Source organism: Schistocerca gregaria, chromosome 10 (genome assembly GCF_023897955.1).
Source record: "Schistocerca gregaria isolate iqSchGreg1 chromosome 10, iqSchGreg1.2, whole genome shotgun sequence".
Classification (NCBI taxonomy): Eukaryota; Metazoa; Arthropoda; class Insecta; order Orthoptera; family Acrididae; genus Schistocerca; species Schistocerca gregaria.
In genome coordinates, this window is record NC_064929.1 from 142,558,423 (window position 1) to 142,575,280 (window position 16,858).

Below are 16,858 nucleotides of genomic sequence, written 5' to 3' on the forward strand. Positions count from 1 at the left end.
GGAACACTATTATTGTCTGAAAAGAAAAAAAAAACTATGATAGGTAAAAAGTCAGCGTCACTACTTGTTTCACACACCCCGTATGGTCTACGCATGAATAGAACTGTGAACTAACCACGTTTGAATTCTATAAATGTTCTGTGACTACTGCCCCTCTGGTCACATAAGATACTTCCAAGCGGCAGTCACGTTCGTTCCACACCTTATCTACATCTACACGGATACTCTGCAAATCACATTTAAGTGCCTGGCGGAGGGTGCACCCAACCGCTTTCACAATTGTCTATTATTGCAATCTCGTATAGCGCTCGGAAAAAACGAATACCTGTATCTTTCCGTAAGAGCTCTCGGTTTCATTATTTTATCGTGGTGACCGTTCCTCCCTATGTAGGTCGGTGTCAACAACATATTTCCGCATTCGGAGGAGAAAGTTGGTGATTGGAATTTTGTGGGAAGATCCCGTCGCAACGAAAAACGGATTTCTTTCAATTATGTCGTGTGCCCCCCCCCCCCCCCCCCCGAAATCCTGTATCATTTCTAGGATTCTATCTGCCATATTTCGCGATAATACAAAACGTGCTGCCCTTCTTTGAACTTTTTCGATGTACTCCGTCAGTCCTATCTGGTAAGGATCCCACACCGCGCAGCAGTATTCTAAAAGAGAACGGTCAAGCGTAGTGTAGGCAGTCTCCTTAGTAGACCAGTTTTGTTTCCTAAATGTCCTGCCAATAAAACGCAGTCTTTGGTTAGCCTTCCCCACAACATTTTCTATGTGTTCTTTCCAATTTAAGTTGTTCGTAATTGTAATTTCTAGGTATTTAGTTGAATTTACCGCATTCAGATTTGACTGATTTATCGTGTAACGGATTCCTTTTAGCACTCATGTGGATGACCTCACGCTTTCCGTTATTTAGGGCCAACTGCCAATATTCACACCATTCAGATATCTTCTCTAAATCGTTTTGCAGTTTGTTTTGATCTTGTGATGACTTTATTAGTCGATAAACGAGAGCGTCATCTGAAAACAACCTGGGAAGGCTGCTCAGATTGTCTCCCAAATCGTTTACATAGATAAGGAACAGCAAAGCGCCTATAACAAAAATTGTTCACACACACACACACACACACACACACACACACACACACACACACACACACACATGCCCGAGGGAGGACTCGAAACTCCGACGGGATCAGCCGCACAGTCCATGACTGCAGCGCCAGAGACAGCTCGAACCGCGGTATTGACCCTCTAGGTATGGTTGGACTAGAGACAGCACGAGCCGTGTACCTCCTTCCTGGTAGAATGACTGGAGCTGATCAGCTATCGGACTACTGCGCCTAAGAGGCTCTGCCCATGCGTGGTTGTTTACATCTTTGTGCGGGTTTAGTGACATCTTTGAACAGTCAAAGGGACTGTGTCTGTGATACAATACCCACAGTCAACGTCTATCCTCCGGAGTTCTCGGAACTGGAGTGATGCAAAACTTCTTTTCATGTGCAATACGGACACAGTGTTATACCAAACTTGTACCTTCAATCTGGTGCGTCGGTGGCATGACTGCCTCAGTGCTCACGGCTGTTTTGTCTGATTCGAATGCCGATTCTGTACCGCCTTCGAAAGGAAACCTTTTGATCGCGGCTTATAGTAGCCTTTGATATTATGCGGCCACAAGTATTTGGACACCTAGACTCGGGGAGCAGTGTTTTGCTGTGGGAAGATGTTTGACTGGGGTTTTGTGGGTCCATTCGAACCGATTGAAAGCATCAGCGAGAGTTGTGAACGCCTCGATCATTATTTCCAGCTGCATGCCTTCATGCATGACACGGTAACTTTTCGCGTCATAAGACCAGAATCGTGCTACAGAGATTTCAGGGCGTGGTATCCAACTCGCGTCGCTGTCTTCGCTACCTGATTCGCCTGGTGTGAACCCGATGGGACACACCTGCGACGCTAATGTGCGCCAGCTCCATAGCTCGATAACCACCGACACGTGATTTATCTGTGCAGTAGGTTAGTTACACGTCTCGTAGATGATCTGAACTATTCTTTTGTTTAAAATGATGTGCAACGAGTCAGTCTATACAGGCTATGTAAACACGATTGCAGTTAACATTAATGGACAAATGATTGAATTCCTACTCATTCAGCAACACTTAAAAACTATTTTTTTCTTAATTTTTATTTTTAATGGCTACCAATTTTTAAGTAGAAATTTGTCAGTGGGATAGAGGTTGTCCAGGAGAGGCTGTTTTAAATTAGATTCAAAACTTGCTTCGCTACAGCCAGAAAAACTTTTATTGCTTCAAATAGAACTCCTTTCTGAGCCACTGTCACCTTTAACAATGGGTAATAAAAGCCATTTTTCCCTCCAGTATTGTGAGTACATGTATCACTTTTATTTTAGAATTGTGATGGATTATTTATGACCAATTTCACTACCGAAAATATGTATTGTGACAACGCAGTTAATATGACTAGCTCCTCGAAGAGGTACCTACATGACGTCTGTGGATGAACACATTTTCTATGACTTCCCTTTGTCGTAAGTGATCAGAAGTTACCCCTGAAAATTACTGCATACGACATTCAAATGGCTCTGAGCACTATGGGACTTAACATCTGACGTCGTCAGTCCCCTATAACTTAGAACTACTTAAACCTAACTAACCTAAGGATGTCACACTCATCCATGCCCGAAGCAGGATTTCCGCGGTTCCAGACTGAAGCACCTAGAACCGTTCGGTCACTGCGGCCGGCTCCATACTACATTACTATGTGGGAACATGCAACATATGACAAGAGGTTGATACATTTGTTTCCAAGATTAGCAATTATACGAAGAGCTAAAGTAGTTGAACTGTATTTTTTTTTTTATCTCTGTAACTTGCTTCCTGCAGTTCAATTTACCATCAACATGAATAGCGAAAAATTTGGAGCCTTCTATCCTTCTTACATCGATTGGTGCTACATCGATTGTTGGTATCACTTTATTTTTTGTACAGACTTTAGGTACACTCCATTTTCATTGTACAAGTTAATTCCTTCGGAAATATCATTCACTAACTCTTCTGTTGCTTTCTCTCTAATGTTATTTTTTATTGCACTGGTATCGTCAGCTGAAAGTGGCAATTTTGCTTGTTCAAGGAATACGAATGGATCCAAAATTGAGTTCTGTGGGAGTTCATTTCTGATTTTTTTTTATCCCGGTCATTAAAATGTTCTACCTTTCCGACACTGAATTCTTCAGCACAGCCTTTTGCATCTCTTTTGTCAAGTATGACTCAAACCAACTTTGCGTAAAGCCATCAGTTACATAAAATTTGAATTTTTCTGAGCGAGTATCATGATCCACGCAGTCAAAGACATTTTAGAGATAATAAAGAATGCCAACTGGCTATATATTATTACTTAAGACTCGTAATATTTAATGAGTGGATGTATAAATAGCATTCCCAGTTGAGCAACGTCTCTGGAATTCAAATTGTGACAGGCTAAGTATATTGTTTCCACATAAGTGTGAGGCTACTCTTCAGTACACTGCTCTTTGAATATTTTGCAAGAAGATGCCGGTAAGCAAATTGGAGGATAATTGTTTACGTCTGTCTTGTCACCTTTCTCACGAAATGATTTAATACTTCAAGGTTTGAACGTGTCTGGAAAAATTTCTTGTGCCAGTGATGCACTGTATGTATCACCAAGGACGGTATTTATTTAGTTGTAACAGCTTTTCAGAGTTTTTTTAAATTTCACCAACCCCAGAAAAGTTTTTATTTATAGAATTTTTAGAATTGAATTAATTTCCGTTAAGGAGGCTGCTACTATTTCTAGTTTAAAGTTTTGTCGAATGATATTTTTGATATATTTTCTTGCTTCTTCAACTGAACAATTTAATCCTACGTTTGCTGCTACGTTTAGAAATTGATTGTTAAAAGTAGTTGCGACTTTTGAGTCAGTCTGTGATGTGACAGGCTTTGAGGTATGGATGTGAAGACTGCAGTTTCTGTAGTAAAACTAGCGGCAAAGAGGCAGCCGAGAATCTGGCGTGTTTACATCTTAGATGGGTGAGTGTCAGCCATGTTGACAGCAGCAGAATCGTCCCAGTTTCGGCACTGACCGACGGATGTCGGCACTTTAAAATGAGTACGGTCAGTTTGGCGTCCATCGACGTGACGGGGAAACTCAATGGCCGGCATCCTGGGTCATGGCGGACTTCGTCCGGGCCGCTTTTATCATAGAGAATGTACGATGTAGAAATAAATAAAAACTGATCCCAATGTGGCACGAAGGAGCTTGTAGGCTCATTTTAAAGCAGAAAAGTAGCTGGTTGTGATCATATAAACGCGCCTCCAGTTGCCCTGGTAGTTTTTTAATTATAATAAATTGAATATTTTAATAACATGGTAGGATTGTTAATTGGACATCATGGAGACTGACAAAATTTTACGAAAGAGGTGTCAAATGAAAGGTCGGAATTAGTAGTATTAAGACATCTATATAATTTTTTGTACATGTTTTAGAAATTGAAATGAGGAGTCGGAATGCTAACTTCGTGATTAAAAAAGCAGACTTTTGATAAATAAAAAATGGGAAATATAAAGATAGCGACAGTACGCAAAATTAGACACAGGGAAATAGGTAATACAATAATAATATCAGTTATTTATGCATTGAAAGTATTTTAAATAATGAAAAGTTCTATATGAAGAACACACAAATTTTAATAGTATGAGAATAAGATATTTTACAGAAATTCTCATGATGAATCTGACTTCAGCGGAAAATTTCCGTCTGAATACAAGTGTTACATGCATTTTATTGTCTCTATACTAAATGTAAATTTTGTGTGCAAACGAACCTGATTTGACTTCAGAGTGTTCAGACCGAGGGCTTATAAGGGCGGCCATTTTCTGTGGTGGGAGCAGTCACTGAGTATTAAAGGGGTAGCACGGGTGAATGGCAAAAGGTCCGTGTACGAATTGGACTTAAAATGTTTTCGGACCGCAAAGTCGAGTGGAACTTGCGATCTTCAGCAGTTGCGTGCTGCTGGACGTCGAAGAATTCTCGGTGGTGAGTTTGAGAGACTTACGAAAATTTTGCGCACGCGCTAGAATATTTTGGTACCGAGAAGTGTTATTATTTTTTCGAGAAGTATTCTCCGAAACTTTGTTCATCTTGGGGTTTCAGCTATTTAAAAAGAAACCTGATTTGAATAATTGCTCAATGATTGTGATTAATATTTGAGTGGCGCTGTTGAACTGACTCGGTAAATATCTGACGTCGAATCAAGAACACGTAACAGTATTTCTACTAAATCTGTCCTGAACAATTTAAAATAGACTCCAGTTAGCTAAAACTGTGTTGTGTTCACTAAAAATTATTCTTGCCTGCTAACATTTGCTTCCAAAAACTGGAGATTAATGTAAAATAAATGGGGATAGTGCAGCGGATGTGGTTGGCACACCTCATACATAACGTATCCAGTTTAGTTAAACGTCCAACCACATTTTATGGAACCCCAAGGGGTGCATGCTACGTAGGCTTTTTTTTTTTTTTTTTTTTTTTTTTTTTTTTTTTTTTTTTTTTTTTTGCAGAAGCACGTGGGGGCTCGAGCCGTCTAGTTTTACGAGATAACTGACTTTGAACTAAAATTATTGTGATCACCCAGTGCAACCAGTGTGTTTCTACCGATCTCGCGCATAGGGAGAAACCGTAGCACGTCGCAAATGGTTTTCTCGACCCAGCGAAACTCTCAAATAGGTATTTCTCGTCCATAGTAGCTCGCAGGTCATAACATTGTCATTTAATTTGTCATGGTGTCTTGGACAGTGACTGACCGTCATGTCTCCTTAGACAATTTCCAATACAGTTATAATAATGTTATAGGCATCAGTTTAATAATCCACGGCTGCGAAATACTAATACAAATTCTTTACAGACGAATGGAAAAACTGATAGAAGCAGACCTCGGGGAAGATCAGTTTGGATTCCGTAGAAATGTTGGAATGCGTGAGGCAATACTGACCCTACGACTTGTCTTAGAGGATAGATTAAGGATAGGCAAACCTACGTTTCTAGCATTTGTAGACATAGAGAAAGCTTTTGACAAATTCTGAAGGTGGCAGGGATAAAATACAGGGAGAGAAAGGCTAATTACAATTTGTACAGAAACCAGATGGCAGTTATAAGAGCCATGAAAGGGAAGCAGTGGTTGGGAAGGGAGTGAGACAGCGTTGCAGCCTATCCCCGATGTTATTCAATCTGTATATTGAGCAAACAGTAAACGAAACAAAAGAAATATTCGGAATAAGAATTAAAATCTATGGAGAAGAAATAAAAACTTTGAGGTTCGCCGATGACATTGTAATTCTGTCACAGACAGCAAAGGACTTGGAAGAGCAGTTGAACGGAATGGACAGTGTCTTGAAAGGAGGATATAAGATGAACATCAACAAAAGCAAAACGAGGATTTGCCCGCCGGTGTGGCCGTGCGGTTCTAGGCACTTCAGTCTGGAACCGCGTGGCCGCTGCGGTCGCGGGTTCAAATATTGCCTCGGGAATGGATGGGTGTGATGTCCTTAGGTTATTTGGGTTCAAGTGGTTCTAAGTTCTAGGGGACTAATGAGCATAGTGCTCCGAGCCATTTGAACCAAAACCAGGATAATGGAATGTAGTCGAATTACATCGGGTGACGCCAAGGGAATTAGATTAGGAAATGAGACGTTTAAAGTAGTAAATGAGTTTTGCTATTTAGGGAGCAAAGTAACTGATGATGGTCGAAGTAGAGAGGATATAAAATGTAGAATGGCAATGGCAAGGAAAGAGTTTCTGAAGAAGAGAAATTTGTTAACACCGAGTATAGGTTTAGGCGTTAGGAAGTCTTTTCTGTAGGTATTTGTATGGGGTGTTGTCATGTATGGAAGTGAAACGTGGACCATAAATAGTTTAGACAAGAAGAGAATAGAAGCTTTCGAAATGTGGTGCTACAGAAGAATGCTGAAGATTAGATGGGTAAATCACATAACTAATGACGAGGTATTGAAGAATTTGGGAGAAGGGAAATTTGTGGCACAACTTGACTAGAACAAGGAATCGGTTGGTAGGAGATATTCTGAGGCATCAAGGGATCACCAATTTAGTACTGGAGGGCAGCACGGAGGGTAAAAATCTTAGCGGGAGACCAAGATATGAATAAACAGATTCAGAAGGATGTAGGTTGCAGTAGGCACTGGAAGATGAAGAAGCTTGCATAGGACAGAGTAGCACGGAGAGCTGCACCAAACCAGTCTCAGGACTGAAGACCACAACAACATAGGCAATATTTATTTCTGTCAGTGCATGCACCCTGCTGGACATTTTAATGACACCACAGTATTTTTTTGTAGTTTGCAGTTAATATCGGCTCCTGAGTTACTCTGGCCTCTGTATTTGGTGCCATTTGATGCCACAAACTTGAGACAACTTGAAACTTCCTGGAAGATTAAAACGGTGTGGTGGACCGAGACTCGAACTCGGGACTTTTGCCTTTTTTGGGCAAGTGCTCTACCAACTGAGCTACCCAAGCACGACTCACGCCCCGTCCTCACAGCTTTACTTCAGTACCTCGTCTCCTACCTTCCCGACTTTACAGAAGCTGTCCTGCGAACCTTGCAGAACTAGCACTCCTGAAAGAAAGGGTATTGCGGAGACATGGCTTAGCCACAGCCTCGGGGATGTTTCCAGAACGAGATTTTCACTCTGCAGCGGAGTGTAGAGCACTTGCCTGCGAAGGGCAAAGGTCCCGAGTTCGAGTCTCGATCCGGCACACAATTTTAATCTGCCAGGAAGTTTCATGTCAGCGCACACTCCGCTGCAGAGTGAAAGATCTCATTCTGTTAGAAGTTGTCGAATCCACGACACGCGACGTAGCTGTTGTACTGCGTTCCGAAGGCGGGCCAACAGGAAATCAGACAGGTAGTTACGATTTGCCTCCTTGACGCAGGACTAAATAAACAGGAGCAGTCCTGCGCACAGTAGACAGTCTGCTGGGTGATTTCCGCTCTGGCCACTTTGCAGCCGGAGACAGGAGGGGGACTTCCTGGTTTGCATGCAGCTGAGGATGAGCCGGCAGCTGCAGTGATAAGCGAGCCCGGGATAAGGCGAGCAGAGACGAGACGGGGAAGCCGCGCCGCTGAGCTGGGGGTCTCCCACGGTTCATCTCTTCTGCCGCTGCTTGGAGCTCTCTCTCCGTCCCGCGTGCAGACGGTCAGTGGATGTCCGCCGCGAGATGGTGCCAGCAGCCGCCGTGGTCGCGTCGCTGCTCCTCCACCTGCTGTCCACGGGGGTCGAAGCCCGCACCGGCGTCTGCACCCGGAAAGAGTCGTGAGTACTGCAGGATCCACCCACGTCTTTTCAGCTCAGTCAGACGCGGCCCGAAATTGCCACACTGGCGAGAACTGCCAAACCGTTACCGGCGTGTTCACATACTGCAGCAAAGAGTGTAGCTGATAATTTTGTTTGCATTATCTAGAAACGTTTGAAAAAAAAAAAAAGAATAAAATAGCCGGCCGGAGTGGCCGTGCGGTTCTAGGCGCTACAGGTTGGAACCGAGCGACCGCTACGGCCGCAGGTTCGTATCCTGCCTCGAGCACGGATGTGTGTGATGTCCTTAGGTTAGTTAGGTTTAAGTAGTTCTACGCGACTGATGACCTCAGAAGTTAAGTCGCATAGTGCTTAAAGCCATTGCAACCATTTTATTTTTTGAAAAAAAAGGGGAGCGGCAAGTTCGATACGCTTAATGAGATATCTTTTAATTTAAAAAACCTGTCTCACACCGGCCTGATTTAGCTTCACTGATCAGGATAGTAAAAACATGAGTATATTAAGGCAATTTTCATTCACAAAGCAGGCTTATCACATTCGCGCAGTTTATTACTGTTCTATCCTGATTAAATTGAGCTTAACTTAAATTCCATAGGGCAGTGAAGCAATTTCGAAGTCTCGGTGCGACGAAAATTGTCAGTCGATCTCCTGAAAACATTTGTAATAATTGTTGACTTTCGGTGGTCACATGGGGAAGACCGGAGATCTGTGACTGTGTTAGCCTATTTATTTGAAGTAACAGGATACCTTGAGCATACAAAACGGCAGGTTCGTCCAGTGTAAATCAGACGTTCCCCACTGATCCCGTGCAACACAGCGTAGTAAGCAGACACTGTCAATAATAATGAGTTAAATAATACGCGAACACACTTACTTTAGTTTAGTTCATGTATTAAATTCCTTCTCATACAGAATCTCACCAAGATGGCGACTAGCTCAACAATACATACATATACATCTTCGTTCTTTACCGGGTAATCGGCAAGATCTCAATCATTCTTTTCATAAGATGGGTGTTGTGTGATGTTGTGTGGGTGATGAAACTACTTTGCGTTGATAATCATCGTATATTAAAATTTAGGAATCGGTAAGATATTTCGAGATATGTACTGAGTTATATAATTTATAAAATTTCTGAAAATATCGCGGAGAGACCGCTGCAAGAGACATTACAATCTGCACACGTAGTAATATACACTCCTGGAAATGGAAAAAAGAACACATTGACACCGGTGTGTCAGACCCACCATACTTGTTCCGGACACTGCGAGAGGGCTGTACAAGCAATGATCACACGCACGGCACAGCGGACACACCAGGAACCGCGGTGTTGGCCGTCGAATGGCGCTAGCTGCGCAGCATTTGTGCACCGCCGCCGTCAGTGTCAGCCAGTTTGCCGTGGCATACGGAGCTCCATTGCAGTCTTTAACACTGGTAGCATGCCGCGACAGCGTGGACGTGAACCGTATGTGCAGTTGACGGACTTTGAGCGAGGGCGTATAGTGGGCATGCGGGAGGCCGGGTGGACGTACCGCCGAATTGCTCAACACGTGGGGCGTGAGGTCTCCACAGTACATCGATGTTGTCGCCAGTGGTCGGCGGAAGGTACACGTGCCCGTCGACCTGGGACCGGACTGCAGCGACGCACGGATGCACGCCAAGACCGTAGGATCCTACGCAGTGCCGTAGGGGACCGCACCGCCACTTCCCAGCAAATTAGGGACACTGTTGCTCCTGGGGTATCGGCGAGAACCATTCGCAACCGTCTCCATGAAGCTGGGCTACGGTCCCGCACACCGTTAGGCCGTCTTCCGCTCACGCCCCAACATCGTGCAGCCCGCCTCCAGTGGTGTCGCGACAGGCGTGAATGGAGGGACGAATGGAGACGTGTCGTCTTCAGCGATGAGAGTCGCTTCTGCCTTGCTGCCAATGATGGTCGTATGCGTGTTTGGCGCCGTGCAGGTGAGCGCCACAATCAGGACTGCATACGACCGAGTCACACAGGGCCAGCACCCGGCATCATGGTGTGGGGAGCGATCTCCTACACTGGCCGTACACCTCTGTTGATCGTCGAGGGGACACTGAATAGTGCACGGTACATCCAAACCGTCATCGAACCCATCGTTCTACCATTCCTAGACCGGCAAGGGAACTTGCTGTTCCAACAGGACAATGCACGTCCGCATGTATCCCGTGCCACCCAAGGTGCTCTAGAAGGTGTAAGTCAACTACCCTGGCCAGCAAGATCTCCGGATCTGTTCCCCATTGAGCATGTTTGGGACTGGATGAAGCGTCGTCTCACGCGGTCTGCACGTCCAGCACGAACGCTGGTCCAACTGAAGCGCCAGGTGGAAATGGCATGGCAAGCCGTTCCACAGGACTACATCCAGCATCTCTAAGATCGTCTCCATGGGAGAATAGCAGGCTGCATTGCTGCGAAAGGTGGATATAAACTGTACTAGTGCCGACATTGTGCATGCTCTGTTGCCTGTGTCTATGTGCCTGTGGTTCTGTCAGTGTGATCATGTGATGTATCTGACCCCAGGAATGTGTCAATAAAGTTTCCCCTTCCTGGGACAATGAATTCACGGTGTTCTTATTTCAATTTCCAGGAGTGTATATATGGCGTTTCACTAAATGTGTTTGCCTCTGTAAATTACGAAGTAATAGACGACGGAAATACGTCACGTACACCTCCGTCTCCTCATTTCTTGCACTTGTTCGTTTGTTACTGCGGCGCATTACCAAGATGCCTGTTTCCCGAAGCCGTCGTTCAGCACGTAAGGACGTAATGGCTGCCGGAGCTCTTCGCCTAGTACATCTAACGGCGTACGCCATCGCTGTTTTTGTGGCATCGTGTCGGCAGTCCCCGAGCATCAGCAACATGTCACCGTATTCGTTGTTCGTTTATGCCATCTTTACCCGATGTCAGTAACTTTGGAGCCCCGTTTGTTTGCGTGGCTCGAACTGTCGGGTACACGGCCGTGTGCGGCGACAGTCGGCAGTCTAACAGCGCATCGTGGAAGCTTGTCGCTCCGTGACACCGGCGACGTTACAACTCACATTTACGAGGCGCATTGCGTTATGCGCATCGTGTGTGGTATCTGACCCAGATACCTGTCGCTGTAATTCAAGAAAAACCGCGATCTCATTTTTGCGTGGATAATGATGTGCCCATAGAAATTCAACCTCCTTTTTCTCACATCTGCTGCTATGTTTGTAGTTTTCCTAGCGTGTAATCTGTAGCCCTCTTCTGTCAGCTTTGGGCTGAGAATTTTTCTCGCGATTTTCCTTTCTCCCCTCAGTATGCTTTCCTTGTAACTTTTCGTATGGAGTGTTAGCGCCTCACTTGCAGACAGTATTTCAGACTTGATTACTGTGTTGTAGAGCCTGGCTTTTGTGTGAATGGTCATGCATTTTTATTATATGCGTGGTGCCTCTTGCCGAAGGCTCCCTTCATTTTTTGCAGTCCAGTCTTCTGTGCCCTCTTTTTTACCTCCTTGAAGTGACCAACTGTGTTTATTTTGCCGTATTTTGTGTCTAATTCTGTTATGTTTTTATTTTTAGCAGAAAAATACAGACGTCTCGACAGATACTTGCAGCCAAACTTTTTTCACGCCTTTGTTTGTTTGCTGTCGCCAGTTTCATTGAGTTTTCAGTTTTTTTCCCATTCCACCATTACTTTGTCCAGGACCAGGTAGAGTAATAGTGGGGATAATCCGTCGCTTTGGGGCACTCCAGTTTTGATCATGAAGGGATCAGAGAAATCACCCTTGAATTTAACTTTCTATGCTGTGTCAGCTGTCTGATTACTGGTAGTGCTTTTGGGTCGAGTACCTGTTCTTCTAAGACTTTGAACAGGGATTTTCGGTCAACATAATCATACTCTTTCTTGAAAAATATGAACATGCAAATGATTGGCGCATTCCTCATGCCCTTGCAGTTTAGAATTGTTTTCAGATTAAGGATTTGTTCTGTGCGTGAACGCCCGGGGTGGAAGCCTGGCTGGTAAACACCAATTTTGTGTTCTCTGGAGTATATATATACTCCAGAGAACTTTATATATAGTTTTCATGGAATCCTCAGTGCGGGAGTCCTACTCGCACTCTACATAATACTACTTTATCTATCCTGGGAACCTAGAATCTCAGCGATGAATTTTTTGCCTACTTTCGATATAAATAATACCTAGCTATAGATACCAAGACCGTATCAAAATCTCTACAGTAGTTCCTCAGACTAGGCCGGACATATGAAAAGAAGCGAGCACGAAACTTCAATTTACATACGTAGTTATAGAAGGTATTTACGTACTACAACATGTCAGCAACTTACATTTTATGTTTGCATGCAGTAATATTCGTCTATGATAATTTTGAGGTATGACGAATGCAGTGCATGTCCGAGTGGCTTGTGCTGTGAAACCTTGCTTCTTGCAAGGGAAGTACCCTATAGGCTTTGATGAGTTAGTTTTCGGGTGTTAAGATATATAGCATAAATGGTCGTATCCTGTGATTTAATTGACTTACGAGCTTAAATTTGTTTACACTGCCTAGTGACCACATTCTTTAATATGTGACATAAGTGTGAAATTGATACGCCTACGCGCTGTTGACAAAAGGGAGTTCTTAACGGGATAAAGGACTGGCAACAAAACGATCCTGTAAGGGTTCAGTTTTTATATGATGGGGTTGGGATACCACAAAAAACGAAATTTAGTTTACAACTTTTGTTTGTTGACGCAGTCATTTTCCATTGACACGATCATAACTCGTTTCAGTCACATTCACCGTCTTTAGGGGTACAAAAAGATGTAAAGTTTATATATAGACTTTGATGCAAGTAAACAGAATTGAACTAAGTGTACCAAGTGTCGAATCCCTGCAGCCCTTAAAAAATATTTTACTCAGTTGTACGTAAAAATTGCACGTCGTTAAATCAGTAAAACCGTTTTTAAAGCAAAGGAACTTGTTCGTAATAAAGGAAACGAAGCAGCAATTCTCGCGATAAAAATTTACAACGGCTAATGGCTTCTGACTGCTACGAGGGTTGTCCAGAAAGTAACTTCCAGTCGGTCGCTAAATGGAAACCGCAGTGGAAACCAGGAACATATTATTTGCAAGAGTTAGCTACACTTTCCACGTACTTCTCTACATAGTCACCGCTCCGTCTTAGACATTTGCCGGAGCGTTATACCAAATTTCCAACACCATCGTCACAGAAGGCAGCCGCCTGTGCTTTCCTATAATTCTCTACGCTGGTCTATAGCGCTTAGCCTGCGCCAAAGTGTTCTCTCCGTGTCCGCCGATTCATGTGAACAGAGATGGCACTCAGGAAGAGCCAATTAGGGCTGTGTTGTGGGTGATCGAACACTTCCAATGGAAAAGGCTGCAGGAGCTTCATCACTGCCCCTGCAGAGTGCGGCTGAGAATCGCCACGAAGAAGGAAGTGCGTGGCAGTTGTGTTAGGCGGGCTGCATTCATTAAGGCGAAGCCTCTCAGCGGGCGCTCCTACTTGGCGGGAGACATCGTTGTTCGAGGCGCCTTTACTCGCTCACAGTGCACTCACAACTGAAAAGAGCGTCTTGACGCGATAGAGGGTCATACTAGAAACACTACCCAACACATCTGTGCAAAGCTTCATCGGGTTTTCAGTGTGGTGTCCATTTCCTGACCGATCGGAATTTAGTTTCCGGACAACCCTCTTATACCTTAACATCAGTGCCCATACGCTTACAAGGGGGACCCTTCATACTGTAAATCACGAATTTTGCTGCGCTTCAAATATGTTTTAGAGGCACTTACCCTGAGTACCTGGCTAATCGGTTTTTTTGCGATGGGCCTTGGCTTTTGAGAAAATCGATTTTGAAGTTCATTGCAGGTTTTGTATACCTGTAACATCACATATATTTCAGCGAAGTTAGCGTAGCGCAGCGGTAAAGCTTCAAGGTTACCGTGCTGGAGGTACCATGTTCGAATCCCGCTAGTTTATCTATTTTCAAGATCAACCGATTTTTTCCATTTTATTTCAAAGAATATCAACAAACAGGGTAAGGTGTACAAAATTATATAGATATATTCAGTTATTATTTTTTTTCAAATATCCATTTCGTTTTTCGTTGCATCATATTCTCCCAATTCATCTTCTTCGTTGAAATCTATCAGTTCACCATCAATAATGACCCATCTCTCGGTCAAGACATCCTGTATTGCAATATATATCTCATAACCAATTGCAACGGAATTGGCAGAGATCACGCTAGGCGGTGTAGTCGTTACGAGATTCAAATCGCGGAGTAGATTTTCGGCGTATTCAATAGCATTTGCGATTTCGTCTTTTGATTCTTCAACTCCTCTACTTGTGGGCCTTCTTCTGGGTGCACTACTGCAGAAACATTTGGTTTCTTCCAATCCACAGAATTTTTCTAACACACGGCACTAAAGACGCATTGCGAGCAACTGACGCTGTAGTTAGATGTGAACGTAAAGAAAAGAAACTCGCATCGTCATTGGCCTAAGAGCTGGGATTCCCTTTATGGCTAACGGTATTCACGGGAGAGGGGGACGATACTAGGTGGAGATCGATTTCAGATAATACAAGAAGCGACCGTTGTACGAACATTTAGAACTCCAACTGCGAACTGCCGGTCGAGCGGTTCTAGGCGCTACAGCCTGGAAACGCCAGGCCCCTACGGTCACAAGTTCGAATCCTGCTTCGGGCATGGATGTGTGTGATGTCCTTAGGTTAGTTAGGTATAAGTAGTTCTAAGTTCTAGGGGACTGATGACCTCAGGAGTTAAGTCCCATGTACTCAGAGCCATTTTTCTAACTGCGAACCACAAACGGAATGAATATTTGAAAAAATTAGTAACTGAATATATCTTTATAATTTCACACACCTTACACTGGTTGTTGTTCTTTAAAATAAAATTGAAAAATTTGGTTGATTTTGAAAAAAAAATACATGAACGGGGCGGATTCGAACATGGTACCTATAAACCTGACCTGCTCGTAATGTATGGAATGTTACAAAGCACGCAATGAACTTCAAAATATATTTTCTAAAAAACCAAGGGCCGTCGCTAAAAAAACGGATAGCCAGGTACTCAGGATAAGTGCCTGTACAGCATACCAGGTGATCAAAAAGTCAGTATAAATTTGAAAACTGAATAAATCACGAAATAATGTAGACAGAGAGGTACAAATTGACACACATGCTTGAAATGACATTGGGTGTTATTAGAACCAAAAAAATACAAAAGTTGAAAAAAATATTCGACAGATGGCGCTTCATCCCATCATAATAGCAATAATTAGCACAAAAAAGTAAGACAAAGCAAAGATGATGTTCTTTAGAGGAAATGCTCAATATGTGCACCATCATTCCTCAACAACAGCTGTAGTCGAGGAATAATGTTGTGAACAGCACTGTAAAGCATGTCTGGAGCTATGGTGAGAGGCATTGGCGTCGGATGTTGTCTTTCGGCATCCCTAGAGATGTCGGTCGATCACGATACACATGAGACTTCAGGTAACCCCAAAGCCAATGATCGCAGGGACTAACGTCTGGGGACCTGGGAGGCCAAGCGTGACGAAAGTGGCGGCTGAGCACACGATCATCACCAAACGACGCGCACAAGAGATCTTTCACGCGTCTAACAATATGGGGTGTTTTTTTTTTTGTTCTAATAAGACCGTAGGTCATTCCAAGGATGTGTGTCAATTTTTACCCCTCTATCTAAATTATTCTGTGGTTTATTCAGTTTTCAAATTTATACTGACTTTTTGATCACCCGGTATTTGAAGCTCATAAAAATCCGTGATTGAAAGGTGGAGGGCCCCTTGTTAGAAGAGACGACACAGGGAAGTACGGCGCTATGCTGCACCTTGCCGCCATTCCACAGACGGTTGCAAGGTGTGTATACATTCGCTGGACAGTTTCTTCGAAGTGCCGACGCGACCCGAATGCCACAGTGCGGTTCTCTGCCACAGGGAAGCCCCATCTAAAGTTGAGGCATGCATGTAGGACGCTGCGACAACTTCAACTGAGTAAATCTTCATAAATATGTAAATGCGCACATTAGCCAGAATATTATGACCACTGCCCATCGCGATGTAGAATGTCGCCTATTGGCTTTGCAGGCATGTGACGCGGCAAGGAAAGTATGTAAGAGGAGCAGAGGCGGATGGGGTACCACCCTAGCGAAGACACTGGCTCTAAATGGGGAAACCCATTCAGATAACCGACTCTGACAAATTCGCAGATAGTTATTACGCAGAGCCTGTGAATGAGTATCTAGGAAACGGCGAAGCTGGCAGAATGTTGAAGTCCTACTATCATGAGCGTTTACGGAAGAGGTAGAAGGCTAGCGAAACTACCACTATATGTTTAATGGTTGGATGTCTAGGGCTCTTCATAGAATGTGGAGTTCGGAGGATTGTTTGCTCTGTAAAGTAGGATAGATGGTGATTTGTGGCATCTCTGTCGCAAGGGCAC

At 43.8% G+C, this 16,858-nt stretch overlaps 1 protein-coding gene across 1 annotated transcript in view; it reads left to right on the forward strand.

Annotated features, from left to right (window-relative positions):
- The first annotated feature begins 8,115 nt into the window (after positions 1 to 8,115).
- The window catches only part of LOC126293537 (tenascin-X-like), a 92,743-nt gene continuing 84,000 nt past the window's right edge, over positions 8,116 to 16,858 (forward strand). The window contains exon 1 of the mRNA XM_049986806.1: positions 8,116 to 8,362. Coding sequence (XP_049842763.1) covers positions 8,268 to 8,362 — 95 coding nt within the window. The 5' untranslated portion in view covers positions 8,116 to 8,267. The remainder of the gene's footprint in view (positions 8,363 to 16,858) is intronic.